The sequence below is a fragment of the Myotis lucifugus genome, unplaced genomic scaffold, assembly GCF_000147115.1.
Source record: "Myotis lucifugus unplaced genomic scaffold, Myoluc2.0 scaffold_0, whole genome shotgun sequence".
Lineage (NCBI taxonomy): Eukaryota > Metazoa > Chordata > Mammalia > Chiroptera > Vespertilionidae > Myotis > Myotis lucifugus.
Genome location: NW_005871048.1, coordinates 52,654,631 through 52,670,645, shown reverse-complemented (window position 1 = coordinate 52,670,645; position 16,015 = coordinate 52,654,631). Strand labels below are relative to the sequence as shown.

The 16,015-nt window shown below is 43.7% G+C and overlaps 1 protein-coding gene across 3 annotated transcripts in view; it reads left to right on the top strand.

The window, feature by feature from the left end:
- NSUN2 (NOP2/Sun RNA methyltransferase family member 2) overlaps positions 1–12,593 on the top strand; it is a 28,681-nt gene extending 16,088 nt beyond the window's left edge. For 2 of the 3 annotated variants that reach the window (XM_023752025.1, XM_006081470.3), the window contains 10 exons: positions 2,554–2,627; positions 3,451–3,581; positions 3,966–4,062; positions 6,804–6,988; positions 7,300–7,392; positions 7,963–8,098; positions 8,727–8,807; positions 9,136–9,274; positions 10,893–10,932; positions 11,649–12,593. In XM_023752025.1, the coding sequence (XP_023607793.1) occupies positions 2,554–2,627; positions 3,451–3,581; positions 3,966–4,062; positions 6,804–6,988; positions 7,300–7,392; positions 7,963–8,098; positions 8,727–8,807; positions 9,136–9,274; positions 10,893–10,932; positions 11,649–11,940 (1,268 nt within the window). In that variant the 3' untranslated portion in view covers positions 11,941–12,593. The remainder of the gene's footprint in view (positions 1–2,553; positions 2,628–3,450; positions 3,582–3,965; positions 4,063–6,803; positions 6,989–7,299; positions 7,393–7,962; positions 8,099–8,726; positions 8,808–9,135; positions 9,275–10,892; positions 10,933–11,648) is intronic. The other variant, XM_023752021.1, reaches the window with a different exon arrangement.
- The last annotated feature ends 3,422 nt before the right edge of the window (positions 12,594–16,015 follow it).

The window sequence follows — 16,015 nt, the reverse complement described above, 5'->3', positions numbered from 1 at the left end:
CGCCCCGTCATGCACAGAGCAGGGCGGATCGGGAGGTTGCGATGCCACCCTCACTCACGCTCAGGGTAGGGCCGATTGGGGGTTGGGGCACCGCCCCCTGTCACACTCAAGGCAGGGTCGATGGGGAGGTTGCGGCGCCACCCCCTGTCATGCACAGAGCAGGGCCAATCAGGGAGTTGGGGCGCTGCCCCCTGTCACTCACAGAGCAGGGCCCATCAGGGGTGTTGGGGCTCCATACCCTGTCACACACAGAGCAGGGCCGATCAGGGGGTTGAGGAGCTCCCCCCTGTCACTCACAGAGTAGGGCCTATAGGGGAGTTGGGGCACCGCCCCCTGTCACACACAGAGCAGGGCGGATCAGGGGGTTGGGGCGCTGCACCCTGTCACACTCAGGGCAGGGCCAATGGGGAGGTTATGGCTCTACCCTGTCACACACAGAGCAAGGCCCGTGGAGGGGGGTTGGGGCGCCACCCTCTATCACCCACAGAGCAGGGCCGATCAGGGGGTTGGGGAGCTCCCTCCTGTCAAACACAGAGCCGCAGGGCAATCAGGATTGGGGAGCTCCCCCCTATCAGGCACAGAGCAGGGCTGATCAGGGGGTTGGGGTGCCTTCCCCTGTCACGAACAGAGCAGGGCGGATAGGGAGGTTGTGGCCCCGCCCCCTGTCACACACAGAGCCGCAGGGCGATCAGGGGGTTTGGGCGCTGCCCCCTGTCATGCTGATCTCGGTGCCGGGAGACATATTACCCTTTTACTTTATAGAATAGAGGCCTGGTGCATGGGTAGGGGCTGGCTGGTTTGCCCTGAAGGGTGTCCTGGATCAGGGTGGGGGTCCCCACTGGGGTGCCTGGCCAGTCTGGGTGAGGGGCTGAGGGCTGTTTTCCGGCTGGCGAGTGACTGAAGCTTCCACCGCTCCTTGTTTTCTTTTTTTTTATTTATTCTGGGCCAGTTTTAGCTCTGAGGCCTCACTGCTGAAAACATCGATACAATGTTTCAGTCCGACTGGATTTCAGTCCGGCTGGTTTCTGGTGTTTTGTTTAGCTTCTTATTTGCAACATAGTACATAGTTGCTTAGAGTTGCAGCTGAGAGGCCGGCAAGTGAGGCGGGGAACGTTGGAGTCCGCAGCAAGCAAGCCTCATGCTCGCTTCAGTGCCTGGCTGCCGGCCGCCATCTTGGCTGACAGTTAATTTGCATATACTCACTGATTAGCCAATGAAAAGGGTAGCGGTCGTACGCTAATTACTATGTTTCTCTTTTATTAGTGTAGATAGTTGAACTGGGCATCCTACTCAGTGATTAGGCAGATGGGTCTCCAGTCTAGATCTTGCTCTCACAGCCACCATTAAACATGTGGTTGTTTCAGGCTTGTAGACTCTTCTCAGTCCTCAGTGACAGGCGTCCTGTGTAGACATGGCTTCATGGGAGCATATAGACCTTTGCTGAGCTTTGTACTTGGCAGTTGCTGTGACTGGACAGGGTGTGATGCCCACCTGAAAGTACTCAGAGACTTAGCTGGAGGAAGGGCAGTCCAAAGAACATTCAGTCTACAAACACTGAGCCAGCATTGGCAGCTTCTGACCCAAATGCTGGCAGGAGGGCATACTGAGAAGTGGGCAGTGTTTGAAGAAACCAGTTTCTGGAAACCTCCACTATTAGTATTCACTTTTTAAAGTAAGATTGTTCAGATGTACTAGTGGAAGTCAATACAATGTTTTGGTCAAAGGTGTCTCACTGCTAGATGCCCGTTGGGGATTCTCTTGCTTTGTTGTATGTAATTATTATCTGAGTTTTCATAGCTTATGTGAGGCTTTGTTGGTGTTTCCTTATGTGAGGCCGTCAAATCAATGTCTGTGGCCTGTGAGTGGTAGTTCGTGTGAAAGGTTTCCTGCCCCATCTCACAGCTTCTGGTAATACTGCTACTGTAGACATGGTGTTTTTAAAATTAGACTGTTGTCCTGATGGGCAGTTTTAGAAAACTTAATTTGGACCTAAAACTGAATGTTTAAAAATTGCCACAGTTCACTTTAAAATGTTACTTTTTTTGGTTCTGAGATGTTTGTTAACCATAAAGGCACGAAGGAGAGACCCAAATCATCTGACTGCCATGGTCTAAAAACCAGGAGTGGACCCTTAGCTGGATTCTAGCCTGGTGATGCCTTTAAGGTGATTTTGGCCATGGAACCAGTCAGCCTTGGATGCGTCCTGCAGCTCTTCCCTAGTTCAAGAGCTTTATTGAGCTCCAGTTGACATACCATAACATTCACTGGTTTCAGCTGTACAATTCTATGATCTTTAGTAAATTTACTAAATTGTTGCATAGCCCTCACCACAGTCAGATTTTACAAGTAGTTCATTCCCGTCACCCCAAGCAGAGCCCTCCTGTCCATTTGCAGTCACACCCTGTTCCCATTAGGAACCACGAATGTACGTTCTGTCAGTTTTGCCCCACCCAGACATTTTCTAAATAGAGAATCATGCAGTATGTGATCTGCATCTCATTCACTGGGCGTCATGTGGAAAAAATTTATTTTATTTTACTTTTTGATACATAGGTGCTTTGGAGCTTGCTGATGTGTCTTCTGAATTGCCAGGACTGAAGTGGATGCCTGGACTCACACAATGGAAGGTAATGTTTCTGTGAGGACTCTGGCTCAACAGAGCAGGTACAACCTATCCATAGTCCTGAAAGTTCTAAGCATCCACCTTTGGGTAATTTGAATAATAGCTTTGGTTATGCTTTTTAGAATCAATTTCAAAATTATACGTAAATAAATAGTATGATTATACAAATATTTTTCTCTGGCAATGGAAGAGTTTTCCTGCCTCATTCTCCTAATTAGACATCAGCTTTGTTTATTTTCATCTCTATAAGTACAGCTTTGCTTTCTTTTATTGGCTGAGATTTAAGCTTTGTTTGTAATATGCAAGAATTCATTTTTCAGTTTTAAACGAAATAATATGAGCCTTGTGTTTTTTCTTTTTTAAATTCCACATGGAAAATGCTTTATAAAATAATTGTCCTGTTTTATGGAATAAACCATTATTTCCTTTTTTTTTAAATCTTCACCCAAGGATAGGATATTTTTTCCATTGATTTTTAGAGAAAGTGGAAGGGAGGGAGAAATAAGGAGAGAGAGAAACATTAATATGAGAGAGACATTGATTGGTTGCCTGATGCATGCACACCTGGGGGCAAGGATCAAACCTGCATCCCAGGAACTTGCCCTTGACCGGGAATTGAACCCGAGATCCTTCAGTGCGCAGGTTGACATTCTAACCACTGAGAAAAACAGGCCCAGGCTATTTATCTCATTTCTATCTTTGCAGATAACCTTCCTAGCTTTAGAGAGAAATGAAAATCACCATTTATCATTTTTGAGAGCATGTACACTGGCCCCTCTTTATTAGGGAGTGCTAGTGATTTAGAATCTTCCCCTCTCGTTTTGCAGGTAATGACGAAAGATGGGCAGTGGTTTGCAGAGTGGGATGAGGTTCCTCACAGCAGACATACCCAGATTCGGCCGACCATGTTCCCACCAAAGGACCCAGAGAAGTTGCAGGCGATGCATCTAGAGCGGTGGTGAGTTTGTGGGGCTCTCAGAGTTTGGGGACACTGGGGAGGTTGGGCCCTCCGGCATTCCTGTGAGGCCTGGGCTGCGCCTATGGCTGGCCTCAGGTATGTAAACTTTTCAGCACGTGAGAACTCCATACCTGTTAGCTGCTGGCATTGAGCCTTTGTGAATAATGAAAGTAGTTAGAACCTAATGGTAATACATTAGATACTGCATTAATTTTCTGCATATTACACATTGGCCATTCCTTGAATGAGGGCTGTGTGAATATTAAGACATGACTTCACTATCACAGGTCATCTTTGTAGTACTTGTCTTAATATTTAATACTAAAAGAATGTATTTTGGATCAGTTAAAAAGTGAGAATTGTGTTTTGGTTTTTTTTTTTTAGTCTTAGAATATTACCACATCATCAAAATACTGGAGGGTTCTTTGTGGCAGTATTAGTGAAAAAGTCTTCAATGCCATGGAATAAACGTCCACCAAAGGTAAACGTTTTCCAAAATACCACAGCATACCATGTGATCTTGTGCATTCAAGGCAGGAGCTGACAGGGGTCAGTTGGAATGTGTTTTGGGGGGTGGACGGTGGCTGGGCCTGATGGTGTGTGGAGGGATTCATTTAAATGTTGAGTTTTCCAAACAAAAAGCAATTTCTTATGAGGGATATGTAAGTGGAAAAGGCAGACTTTGGGAAATGCATTTCTTCTGCACCTTAAATCTAAATATTTTTAATATTCTTTTACTGATTTTTTTTTAAGGAAGAGAGAGAGAGGGAGAGAGAGAGAGGCTGTCTCCTGTATGTCTCCCCACTGGGGATTGAGCCTGCAACCCAGGCATGTGGCCTGACTAGGAATTGAATCAGCAAACCTTTCAGTGCACAGGACGCCCCCCAACCAACTGAGCCACACTAGCCAGGGCTTAAATCTAATTCTTTAATAAAAATTGAAAACATGTAAAGACTGCTCTGTGGCTCAAAATCAGAGTATCCCCCCACCCTACCCCCAAACTGGCTCTGAACTCTAATTCCCTACTGTAGGTTGGTTCCGTTTAGCCCATTTCAGTTTGATGGAACTCTGCTAATCTCAAGCCTGTCTTCACCTTGGCTGTGAATAATTACAGTTTGTCCAGGCCTAGCTAAAAAGGAATGGATTGGCCCTGACCTGTAGCAACGGATCTAAACTGCCTCCTGGGTCATTGTAAGGGCGACTGTGAAGCAGAGTGGCTGAGAAAGGACTGCTTTTTGAGACTTGACACAAAGTTGTGATTTAACATGTACTCTCCTCCTTGTCAGCTCGCCATAATTTTGTTAGTTTGTATGTCAGCCTTCATAGAACTTAGCCTGGAGTCACAGTCTGAAGGTCTGCATTTCTTTCAGATCCATGCTTAAAAATTAGGATAAATAATGCTTAGATTGTGGAGAAATAGTAAGTAAACAGTTTTCTGGGGTATGGCTAATCCAGATTAATATAGGAGTATACAGCCTCAACCTGGCCCAGGATTGGAACTGGCACTTTTGGGCAGTCACCATGGCATTGGTTTTAGGCTAGAGAGCGTTTCCCTTAGGGAGTGAAGGTCTCTGTGTGGTGGTCTTGACTCTAATCGGTCCCTAACTCCCTGGTCGGGAGAAGAGCTGGCCGATCAAAGCACTGCTAACAGAAATGGAGCCCCAGCCACGTGTAGTTTCGGTTTTCTTGCAGCCTCTTTTCCCAAGAAAAGAGAAATTAAAAATTTTTTTGTTTACCCCGGTATATTTAAGAAGTTATTTTCATATAATCAAAATAAGTTATTAATGAGGTATGTTATATGCTTTTATACTAAGTTTCTAAAAAAAGTATAGATATTACACTCTAAGATGCACTAGTCTCCTCTGCAGGGGTCAGACAGCACATGGCTGGTGACTACTGTACCACACACAGGTTGAAGGTCTGTTCACATAAACATACTTTAGATTCACTTGGATTTGTTGACATTTTGTTTTATAATCACCTATGTAAATGGGTTTTGAAGTTTTTGTTAGTCTGCCTCCTCTGCTGTGGCATCACACTTTTTAGAATAACTTAGGGTCATTTAAATATTCTCCATTTTTCTATCATATTAGTTTCTTACTTATTTTGTTGTGTAAATATATTTTAGTTGTCTGTGCTACTGGGACCTTTCTGAGATTCTTTGTATTCAGGATGCTGGGATCTAGTGGAAGTGAAGTCGTGTAGACATTAATCCAGAGTTTGAGTCAGGGAAAGCTGCACTGGCACAGTGCTGCTGGTATTCTGGGGAGGGTGAAATTAGATCGCTGGGATGGAGCAGAGAAAGCTTCCTGGAGAAAAGGGCATTAGAGATGGGCTCTGAAAAAGAGGCAGCATTTCAGGAAGCGGAGGTGGGGATAGAAAGGATGTGGGCCACTGCTGGCCTTGCCAAGCGGTTTCAGGTGGTGGTTTTGTTTTTTGCCTTTTTCTACATTTAAATAAACTATTCTCTGGGAGGCAGTGCTGTATAATGTTAATAGCTTTAGAATCTCACCAGCTAGTCCACTTTACAGCTTTGTGAATTGGGGAACTTTTCTGTGCTTAGGTGTCTAATTTGTAAGCTCACTTCATAGGGACTAGGAATTACTACTTTTACCAATCTTGGGGACTTTATTAGAAAGGACATGTAGTTTTAAATAATTTTTCATTTAAGACTTTATATAAAAAGTATATGAACATTTAACATAAGTAAAACATTTTGCTCCTTCTCAAAACCACATTTATAGCTTTGCCCCCGTTCAGACAGTTATTATTCAACAGGTATTTCCTTGGTCCCTGGAGGTACATTCTTCTGATTTTCACCGAAGTTTCTCCAGGTGCCCTGGAACAGTATCACTATCCTTTCCTACGTTGTGATTATTCCTATACTTGTCTTTTCCACCCTGCCTACATTTAGGGATTGCGTTGACTCCTTTGCATCTCTCAGTGTGCCTTTTACAGAGTGGATGCCAGCAGCATTTTAAATGAAGACAAGCTGGCATTATCTGCCAGCTGTTTATGCTTTTTGTGGGGTTATGGTAAAGTGATTTTAACCTCAAAGAAACAATGTCCATGAGTTCTGTTTATAATAGCAAGATGTTATATTTTCTATAAAATGTTATAGGAAAATAGTTAAGATCGATTTTGTGAGCTCCATGTTATTAATTTTTTGTAGTAGTGCGAAGTGGATTTGAGTGTAAATAGACTTACTATTCCCTCTGACAGCTGCAGGGGGAGTCTGCGAAGCCAAGAGACCTTGTGCAGTCCAGCCCTGCAGGTCCCACGGGAGAGACAGCTGTGGGCCCCTCGGAGCTGGAAAGGAAACTGGACACTGGAATTGGTGATGCAGAAATAATACAAAGGACTGAGGATTTAGAGAATAATGGAAATAAGAAAGATGGCGTGTGTGGGTAAGAAACATGGTTCTGTCTTGAGCCTAACATTCTAGTGTCTTCCCAGCCATGTAGATTGACTGGGATCCCAGAGCCTTTCCTGTGGTGGTTTTTCAGCAGGCAGTGTGAGAACATTTTGGCTGGCAAAAGTACTCAGTTCAGTGTTAAGGACCTTTTGGTGTGGGTGCTGCTGTCTGTTGTCTGGGGGGAGAGATTTAAGGCCTGAGGAGGCGTGTTTATAATGCACAGAGCTGGGGGTGAGGGTTGAGGGCAGGGAAGAGTGTGTTGTTTCAGATTCCAGATGACTGATTTCATCCCACTTCCTTTAGTCCTCCTCCATCGAAAAAAATGAAGTTATTTGGATTTAAAGAAGATCCATTTGTGTTTATTCCTGAAGACGACCCATTATTTCCACCAATCCAGTAAGGATTAATTCAATCTTTTTTAGTTCTTTAAAGAAATTTTACTGTGGGGTTATAAATGCATAACTGGTAATATTTAACCATAGTTTTATTTTTATCTAGCACTGTATAATAGCTGTATTTTTACTTTCTAATTGCATGTTACAGCTGGATGAAACTTTAGGGTGTGTTTACTGAACCCTTCAATTTAAAGTGAGCAGTAATCAGAGAAAATAGACTGCCCAAAGGTAAAGACAGTGGAGAGATGGAAGAACTCTGGACTCAGATCCTGAATGTAAATTACTCAGTTGAGTTATGAAATCAGTGACCAAGGCTGCCTTACTCAGTTCCAATTTAGGAGATGAGGAATAGTGGTGCTGGGTAGGGCCTTAATTGGGAATCTCCAGGCAGAACAGAGAGAAAAGATGCTTAGGATAACAGTCTCAGGTTCTCTCTTCCTTATTCATTAAGTTTTTGTATATATTTACCAGAGTGGTCACTTACGTTGTCTTGTTGGGGAGAATAGAGGGTGCTTAAAGACTGTCTATTAAATTTTTATTACCTTCATAAGCACCTCTGCTTTATTTGTAGGAAATTTTATGCTCTGGATCCTTCATTCCCAAGGATGAATTTGTTGACTCGAACTACAGAAGGGAAGAAAAGACAACTCTACATGGTTTCCAAGGAGCTGAGAAACGTGCTGCTGAACAACAGTGAGAGGATGAAGGTACAGGTCACAGATGGGGACTGATGCATAATTGAGGACTCCTGCTCAGGTTTCCTTGGGAGGAGCAGATCCTGGCACTGGCTCTCCCATGTCCAGTATGGGCCGAAGTCCCCAGAGCCCTTAGCAGGCCCAGGCCCCGTGGCCTGCGTCCCTTCTGCCCCACTGTCCCTCTCATTGTTTGTGTAATGGGAGGTAGGTGTCATGGATTTGGAGGGTCGGCTGCTGCTGCTGTGGTATGGTGTCATTTCCATTTTCTATAGAGTGTTTCTACTTTTAGTTTCCTGTTTTCATTTGCTTTACTGTTTTCCTAAGTTGTTTTCTCCTTTGCCTATGTATGTAAGGTGTTGTGTGGAGGTCCATGACGTCAAAGTAGTTTCATAACCTTGACTAGGACTTGGTGTCCACAGGGGTTTCCAGGGGGACAGGATCCTTGCTCCTGACAGCCCATAGAATGTGCTGACATAGTCTTGCATTTTCAAAGTTTCCTGGTCTTCAGAGGTTCTTCATTTCTCTTTTCCTTCTTTCATAAGGTATTTACAGTTCTGCCTCCTCAAGGTAGAAGGGATTATTTTAATTGATTATCCTGACTTTTATTTATGTGTGTTTCATCATATTTTTTAACTTATAGGTTATTAATACTGGGATAAAAGTCTGGTGTCGAAATAGCAGTGGAGAAGAGTTTGATTGTGCTTTCCGGTTAGCACAGGAGGTAATTTGGGGAACAGATTTGGACAGCACCAGCCACGAATAAATGGGAAACAGTTGGGCACAAATAGGAGCTTCTGAGCCAGCTCGACAGGTCTGGATGGCTCAGAGCTGGGCTGGCACTACCAGCCATTTGAGTCTCACTCTTGCTCTTTCTGAGGTTGGGTTTCCTGTTGTGGGAGGGTGTTTGCTTACAGATTATCACAGGTTCCGGGCAGGTGAGGCCTGGACATAGTCCTTGGAAAGGCCCTGAGGACAGTGGGTGCTCACTTTACGAGGTAGAGGGTGATTGATTATTTCCATTCATAAAGTGACCTCTCTTTTCCCCACAGGGAATCTATACATTATATCCATTTATTAATTCAAGAATTATCACTGTATCATTGGAAGATGTTAAAATTCTATTAACCCAGGAAAATCCATTTCTTAGAAAACTTAGCAGTGAGACGTACATCCAAGCCAAGGACCTGGGTAAGCAGTTTGATTTACATGGAGGCCTCACTAGTCCTTTTAAAGACAGTATAGCTGTGGGTGTTTCCTCTTGTTGGATCTTTCTCAGTCTTAATATTCAATGCATTGTGACTGTCTTTTACTGACTGTCAGTTTCCAGAGGGCTTTGTGGAAACATAATTGGCCTCTCAGTGTATTGAGAGTCAAGGGCATCCCTAGGGTTGCCCTACTTCCCCAGACCCTGGGAGACCCTGCATCTCCCAGCTTCCATTGATGGCGTGCAGTTATTAGGGCCTGGCCAGCCCACCAGCCGGAGCTCCATGTCACCTGCCCACCAGGAAAGGTACCCGTGTGGAAGCAAAGAATGCATTTTTATCAATCCCATTAAAGCAGAATATGCAGTCTTTTTTTAAAATATATTTTTATTGATTTCAGAGAGGAAGGAAGATGGAGAGTTAGAAACATCAGTGATGAGAGAGAATCATTGATCAGCTGCCTCTTGCACGCCCCCCACTGGGGATCAAGACCGCAACGGGGCATGTGCCCTTGACAGGAATCGAACCTAGGACCCTTCACTCCGCAGGCCAACACTCTAGCCAACGAGCCAAACCGGCTAGGGCAGAATATGCAGTCTTGCTATGGCGTTGCTAGCTAGCCGAAATAGATTCTCACCAAAACAGATTTTCGTAACACTGTTGATTTTATATTTCATAAACCTCCACTTAGATCACTTGAGTGATGTTTTCACTTAAGAATAAAAATAATTCTACTCTTATTAATTTTTAGTTGAATTTATTGGGGTGATATTTCTTAATAAAATTATATAGGTTTTAGGTATACAATTCTATACATCTGTGTATTGTGTGTTCATCATCCCCAAGTCAAGTCTCCTTCCATCACTATTTATTGGCCCCTTTACCCTCTTCTACCTCCCCTCATACCCCTTCCCTGTGGTAATCACCATACTGTTGTCTGTCTATGAGCTGTGTTTTTTTTGGGGGGGAGGGGGGGTTTCTTAATCCCTTCACCTTCCCTCTTATTAACTTCTATGTGTTCAATATTTCTGGCTCAATTTGATGAAAACTGAACAAATCGGTTATTGAGGTTATATAATCGTTTGTTTTACATTTAAAACTGGAGGCCTAAAGAACATAGCACATGTGTTGAGTCTGCATCCTCTTGTCTCCTCAGGCATAACCTCAATTTAGAGTAGAGATTATTTTAAAGGATAAAGGAGCCATTTGTACTTTTTAAATCCTGTAGATAATTGCAGTATAATTTTTGATATTTTGTATGTGTTTCATGCTGTTTCTGGAAGTTGGAGCTGTTATCTAACCTTGAACTTTGAGAATTAATCGGTAGTTAGTCCCACCTCCCTGCATCTGAGACTTGCTGAGTAGCTTCACCTAAATCCCGGATGGTCTGGCTTGGTCCTCTCTCACATTGTCCTGAACCACGTTGTCCTGACGGCCCTACTTGGTGCTTAGTTGGCTGATGCCTTCATGTTTTTAGAAGAAAAGTCCCTTCATTGAGATCCTGGCTACCCCAGAGTGTAGATTATTTCTTGTTCTCTTTTCACATAAACAGAGGTGTCCACTGACTAGGATGCTTGGCCAATGCTTGTCTGTTTCTCTTCCAGCCAAGGGGAGCGTCGTCTTGAAGTACGAGCCGGATCCTACGTAAGTGAGGATATTCTTGCCATCGGGCTTTGGTGTTATTGTTGAGGGACTGTGGGTGTGCTTAGAAGCCTTTTATGAATGTTACTGAAGACAATATAGGGAAAATTTAGTACTGAAATACTACATTCTTGTATATCATCATGAAAATATTTTTTATAGAATGTTCAGCTCAGGCCAAACATATTTTTATTTAGATAATAAAATGCATAGTTTGTGTTCTGTGTGCTTTAGAAACCTAATCCTAATTCCTGTCTTAAACAGAATAAGTGGAAAGATTGAACAGGTAAGAGAGATTGCGTTCTGCCTTCTCTTCCGTTGGTTCAGTGCCTGGATTACCTGTTAAGCATCAGTGCTGTTCTAGGGTGGGGCATGGGGGTCCCCTGTGGCTTACAGGGGACCAGCCCTGCTTTCATGTAACCACCGGCGCCTGACAGATGTTTGGAGGAGTAGATTGTCAGCCCTTTCCAGGAACGGGACAGACAGCTCGGGTGGCTTCCCAGAGCACCCCAGCTAGTGAAGGAAAACTGGCCAGTTTGAGGGTGTTGATATTCAGGGTATGAAGGAGGAAGCTGATCTTTGAGAAAATCCATAGGATCACAGACTGAAATGCCTTCCCAGTGGTTTAGTGGTATAATTTTTGGAGAGACTGCATATTAAACCTCTTTAGAGGCAATGATGAAAGACTTAATACTTACATGAAGCCACTTTGTTTGTAGGAAACCAGATACCCTGCAGTGTCCCATTGTGTTGTGTGGATGGCGGGGAAAGGCCTCAATGCGAACTTTTGTGCCCAAGAATGAAAGGCTGCATTATCTCAGGATGATGGGGCTGGAGGTGTTGGCAGAAAAGAGGAAAGAGGGGACTGCTGTGACGGACGAGAGTGCAGCCACCTCTGGACCTCTTGAAGATGACGAGGTGAGTGCCGACCAGAGAGCAGAACAGGCTGCCAGTCCAGACGCCACCAGCACAGGCAGTGACTCGGCTGAGGGGGCCACTGTGCCCCGGTGAGGAGACCGCGGGGCCTCCACCTTGGTGTCTACAACCAAATCCAGAACTTCTGACCTGCAAAGTACATATTTTTAAAGACTGGAAACTGACGGAATGATGGAAGCATTTCTGAATGATCTCAGTACTGCTTTCATATGGATTTTACTAAAAAGTATATTTTTAATTTGTTAGAAGTTGCTCATTTTACTTTGGCAAAGCTGGGTCCAGTGTACCAGTTGCAGGAAGTAGAGTTTCACAGTAAAGTCTTAACTTCCATCAAGAAATATAACTGCTCTTACAGAAATTTTCAGGTCCCCTTTGTTATGCCTATATTGCTCCTAAGTCCAGTATTTCTTTTAATTATTTATAGAAAGAATCTATATCTCCTGATGAGTTGTTGGAAAACTGCATTATGAGCTTTATAATAATTATGTTAAGTTGCATCATAGCAGTGCGACATTAACATGTAGTGAGGTAAATATCTGAGGTCTCAGATGACTTCTGTGCCTTTGTAATAAAGGATAAAATAAACCTTGGAGTAAAAACTGTATCGTGAATTGTGATACTCATGAGGGTTTTATGTGCTTTTATTGATGGACTGCTTTGCACTTTTAGTTTTTAAATGGTGTTTGGGATCCTTGGAACATTAAAATAAAGAGTTAATGATAAATGTGTATGTGTGTATGGCTTGTTTTAATCTTCATGAGGCAGAAGGAACAAACTTGAAGGACTTCCCTGTGGTTTGTCTTTTATCCTCTAGAGGGCAGTATTAGTGCTGCAGCTACAGTGAGTCAGATCTGGGTAGATCAAGGTTCACTTGTAGCAATTTGAGAAATTTGCCCAGAACTGAATGGGCTCCTTCGGGCACTGTGGTTAGAGAGCCTGTAGGCGATGTTATTCAGGCTGCATGACTATTTCAGTTTATCACTTACTACATTCCTGCTGTGTGTCGGGCAGGGTTCTGGGGGCTGGGACACGGCTGATGATGACAGATAGTTTCAAACTTTCAAAAAAGAATAGTAGTATGATGAACCTTTATGTCCCTTTCACCTAGCTGTCATATTTATTAACACAATCTTGCTTTATTAATACCTCTCATTTCCCCATCCATCCTACTTGTACTATTTTAGAGTAAATTGCAGTAGATAATGACCTTTTTAAAAAAATAACCTCACTGCCCGGCCAGCATGGCTCAGTGGTTGAGCATCAACCTATGAACCAGGAGGTCAGGGTTTGATTCCCAGTCAGGGCACATGCCTGGGTTGCGGGCTCGATCCCCAGTGTGGGGCGTGCAGGAGGCAGCCTATCAATGATTCTTATCATTAATGTTTCTATCTCCCTCTCCCTTCCTCTCTGAAATCAATAAAAATATATGAAAAAAAATAACTTCACTGACTTTACACCTAAAATAGTAACAATTCCTTAATATTAAATAGCTTATATGAAATGTCTATATACTGAAAATTATAAGACATGGAAGAGAGATATTGAAGACAAATATATGGGAAGATATTCCATGCTCATAGATTGGAAGAATTAATATTGTTAAAATGCTACCCAATGTGATCTACAGATTTAATGCAATATCTTTAAACATTCCAATGGTAGTTTTCACAGAAATAGATAAAACAATTTTAAAATTTGAAACCCCAGACTTGTAATAGCCAAAGTAACCTTGAAAAATAAAGCTAGAGGCATCCTATTTCCTGATTTCAAACTATATTTTTGGAAAGCTATAGTAAAGCAGTATGGTATTGGCATCAAAACAGACAGATCAATAGTACAGAATAGGGAGCCCAGGAATGCATCCATGCCCATATGGCCAATTTTCAACAAAGCCAAGAATATACAATGGGTAAAGAGCCTTTTCAATTGTGCTAGGAAAACTGGACAGCCACATGCAGAAGAATGAAACAATCTCTTACACCATACATAAAATCTCAAAATGGCCAAGACTTTGGTGTAAGACAAGCATGCGGCCCACAACGAATATTTTTGCAGCCCAGCCAATATACCAGTATGTAAGAAACATTTTAATAAAAATTTTGTAACTTAATTTTTACAATATCCTGTTATACATAATTATTAATAACGAACTACAACGTTTGCTAATGACTGATTACTATAATCATGTTGTGCATTCATTTCCTATACGCGCCTACATGCAGGCACCCATTTTTCTACACTAATACTAGCAGCAAATATTTTAGCAGCCGATTGCCATGTCATTAGTCTTGGACTAACTTGTTTGGTGTGCACAACAGGAAATATTTCGCTTTCAGAGAACAAGAAAAGTAGGTTTATTTGCGTTACGCTTATTAATTTGTGCAGTTATTCAGTGGTAAGTTAATGTTCAGGAAAAAATTAATTTTTATTAAAATGTTCTATTTATGTTAACAATTACTCATTTCAGCCCTTTGTATTCAGCATGTCTATCGAAATAAACCTACGTTTCTATGAAAATTGAAGCTTTTGTTTTTTTGTGGCTCATATAAACTAAACCTTGTTTATTTGGCCGTGTTAGCCTTTGCGTTTGACACGCTTGGTGTAAGACCTGGTTGATATCAAAACTAGAGTTCAGACATTTGGTGTATGTGCTTGGCTGAGGAGCCCTGGGGCGAAACTAACATCTGGGATTATGACTGAACGCCTCTAAGTCAGCAGTGCCGCGGTGTCTCCCTTGGCCTTAGAGCCTCGGTTGGCCTCGGATAGCCAGGTCCAGTGCGGAGAGCCCCTCGTCCTGGGAAACGGGGTGCGGCTGGAAAGGGGGCCGCCCCCTCTCCTTTCACGCAACTCACATTTGTGGGGAACCTGGTGCTAAACCAATCGTAGACGACCTGCTTCTAGGTCGGGGTTTCCTACATTGTAGAGCAGCTCCCCCGCTGCAATCTATTGAAAGTCAGCTCTTGACACAAGGGTTTGTAAAAAAACACCAAAAAAATAAACTAGAAGGAAACGGTAAGGTTCTTGATATTGGTCTTGGCAATGATTTTTTTCTTTTTGGATTTGACATCCCCTCACAAAAACAGCAAAATCAAAAATAAGTGGGACTATATCAAGTTAAAAAGCTGCTCTTAGCAAAGGAAACCAACAAAATGTCAAGGCAGCCTATGAAAAGGGAAAAAATATTTGTAAATATTTTTAATGTCTGAAAAGCCAAAATATACAAGGAACTCATACAATACGGGAAATAACAAAAAAGCAGCAACCAAATTAAAAAATGGGCAAAGGAACTGAAAAGACATTTTTCCAAAGAAGACATACACAGTTAGCCAACAGATAACATGAAAAGATACTCAACGTCACTAATCAGGGAAATGCAAATCAAAACCCACAGTGAGATATCACCTCACACCTGTCAGAATATATATGTATATATATATAGCTTTATATATATACTAGAGGCCCCAGTGCACGAAATTTGTGCATGGGTAGGGTTTCTAGGCCCTGGCTGGTGATCAGGGCCAATTGGGATCTTCACGCTGCTGCCCTGGGCCTCCCTTCCCTGGCTGCTGGCTGCTGGCTGCCGGCTGGGGCCTTCATTCCGCGCTGCCCCCTGGTAGTCGGCGCATGTCATAGCAAACAATCGAACTCCCAGTCTCCCGGTCGAACTCCCGAGGGGACACTTTGCATGTTAGCCTTTTATATATATATAGATATAAAGAGCCAGGGGCCGTCACATCTGAAACAACCGAACGGACGACCGAACAGGCTGCGTGGGGCGACCAGGCTGGCAGGGGGGTTAGTGAGGGACCACCAAATGACTGAGCAGCAGGCTGTGTGGGGCGACCAGGCCGGCAGAGTGGGCAGTGAGGGGTGGCCAGGCCAGCAGAGGGTGTCAGTGAGGGGCGACCAGGCCAGTAGGGGGCGCAGTTGGCAGCGACCAGGCCGGCAGGGGGGGCAGTTGGGGGCGACCAGGCCAGTAGAGGGGGGCAGTGAGGGGCAACCAGGCTGGCAGGGGAGCAGTTGGGGGCAACTAGGCCAGCAGGGGGGCCAGTGAGGGGTGACCAGGCCAGCAGTGGGGGCAGTAAGGGGCAACCATGCTGACAGGGGTGCAATAAGGGGCAACCAGCTGGCGGGGGGGGGGCAGTTAGGG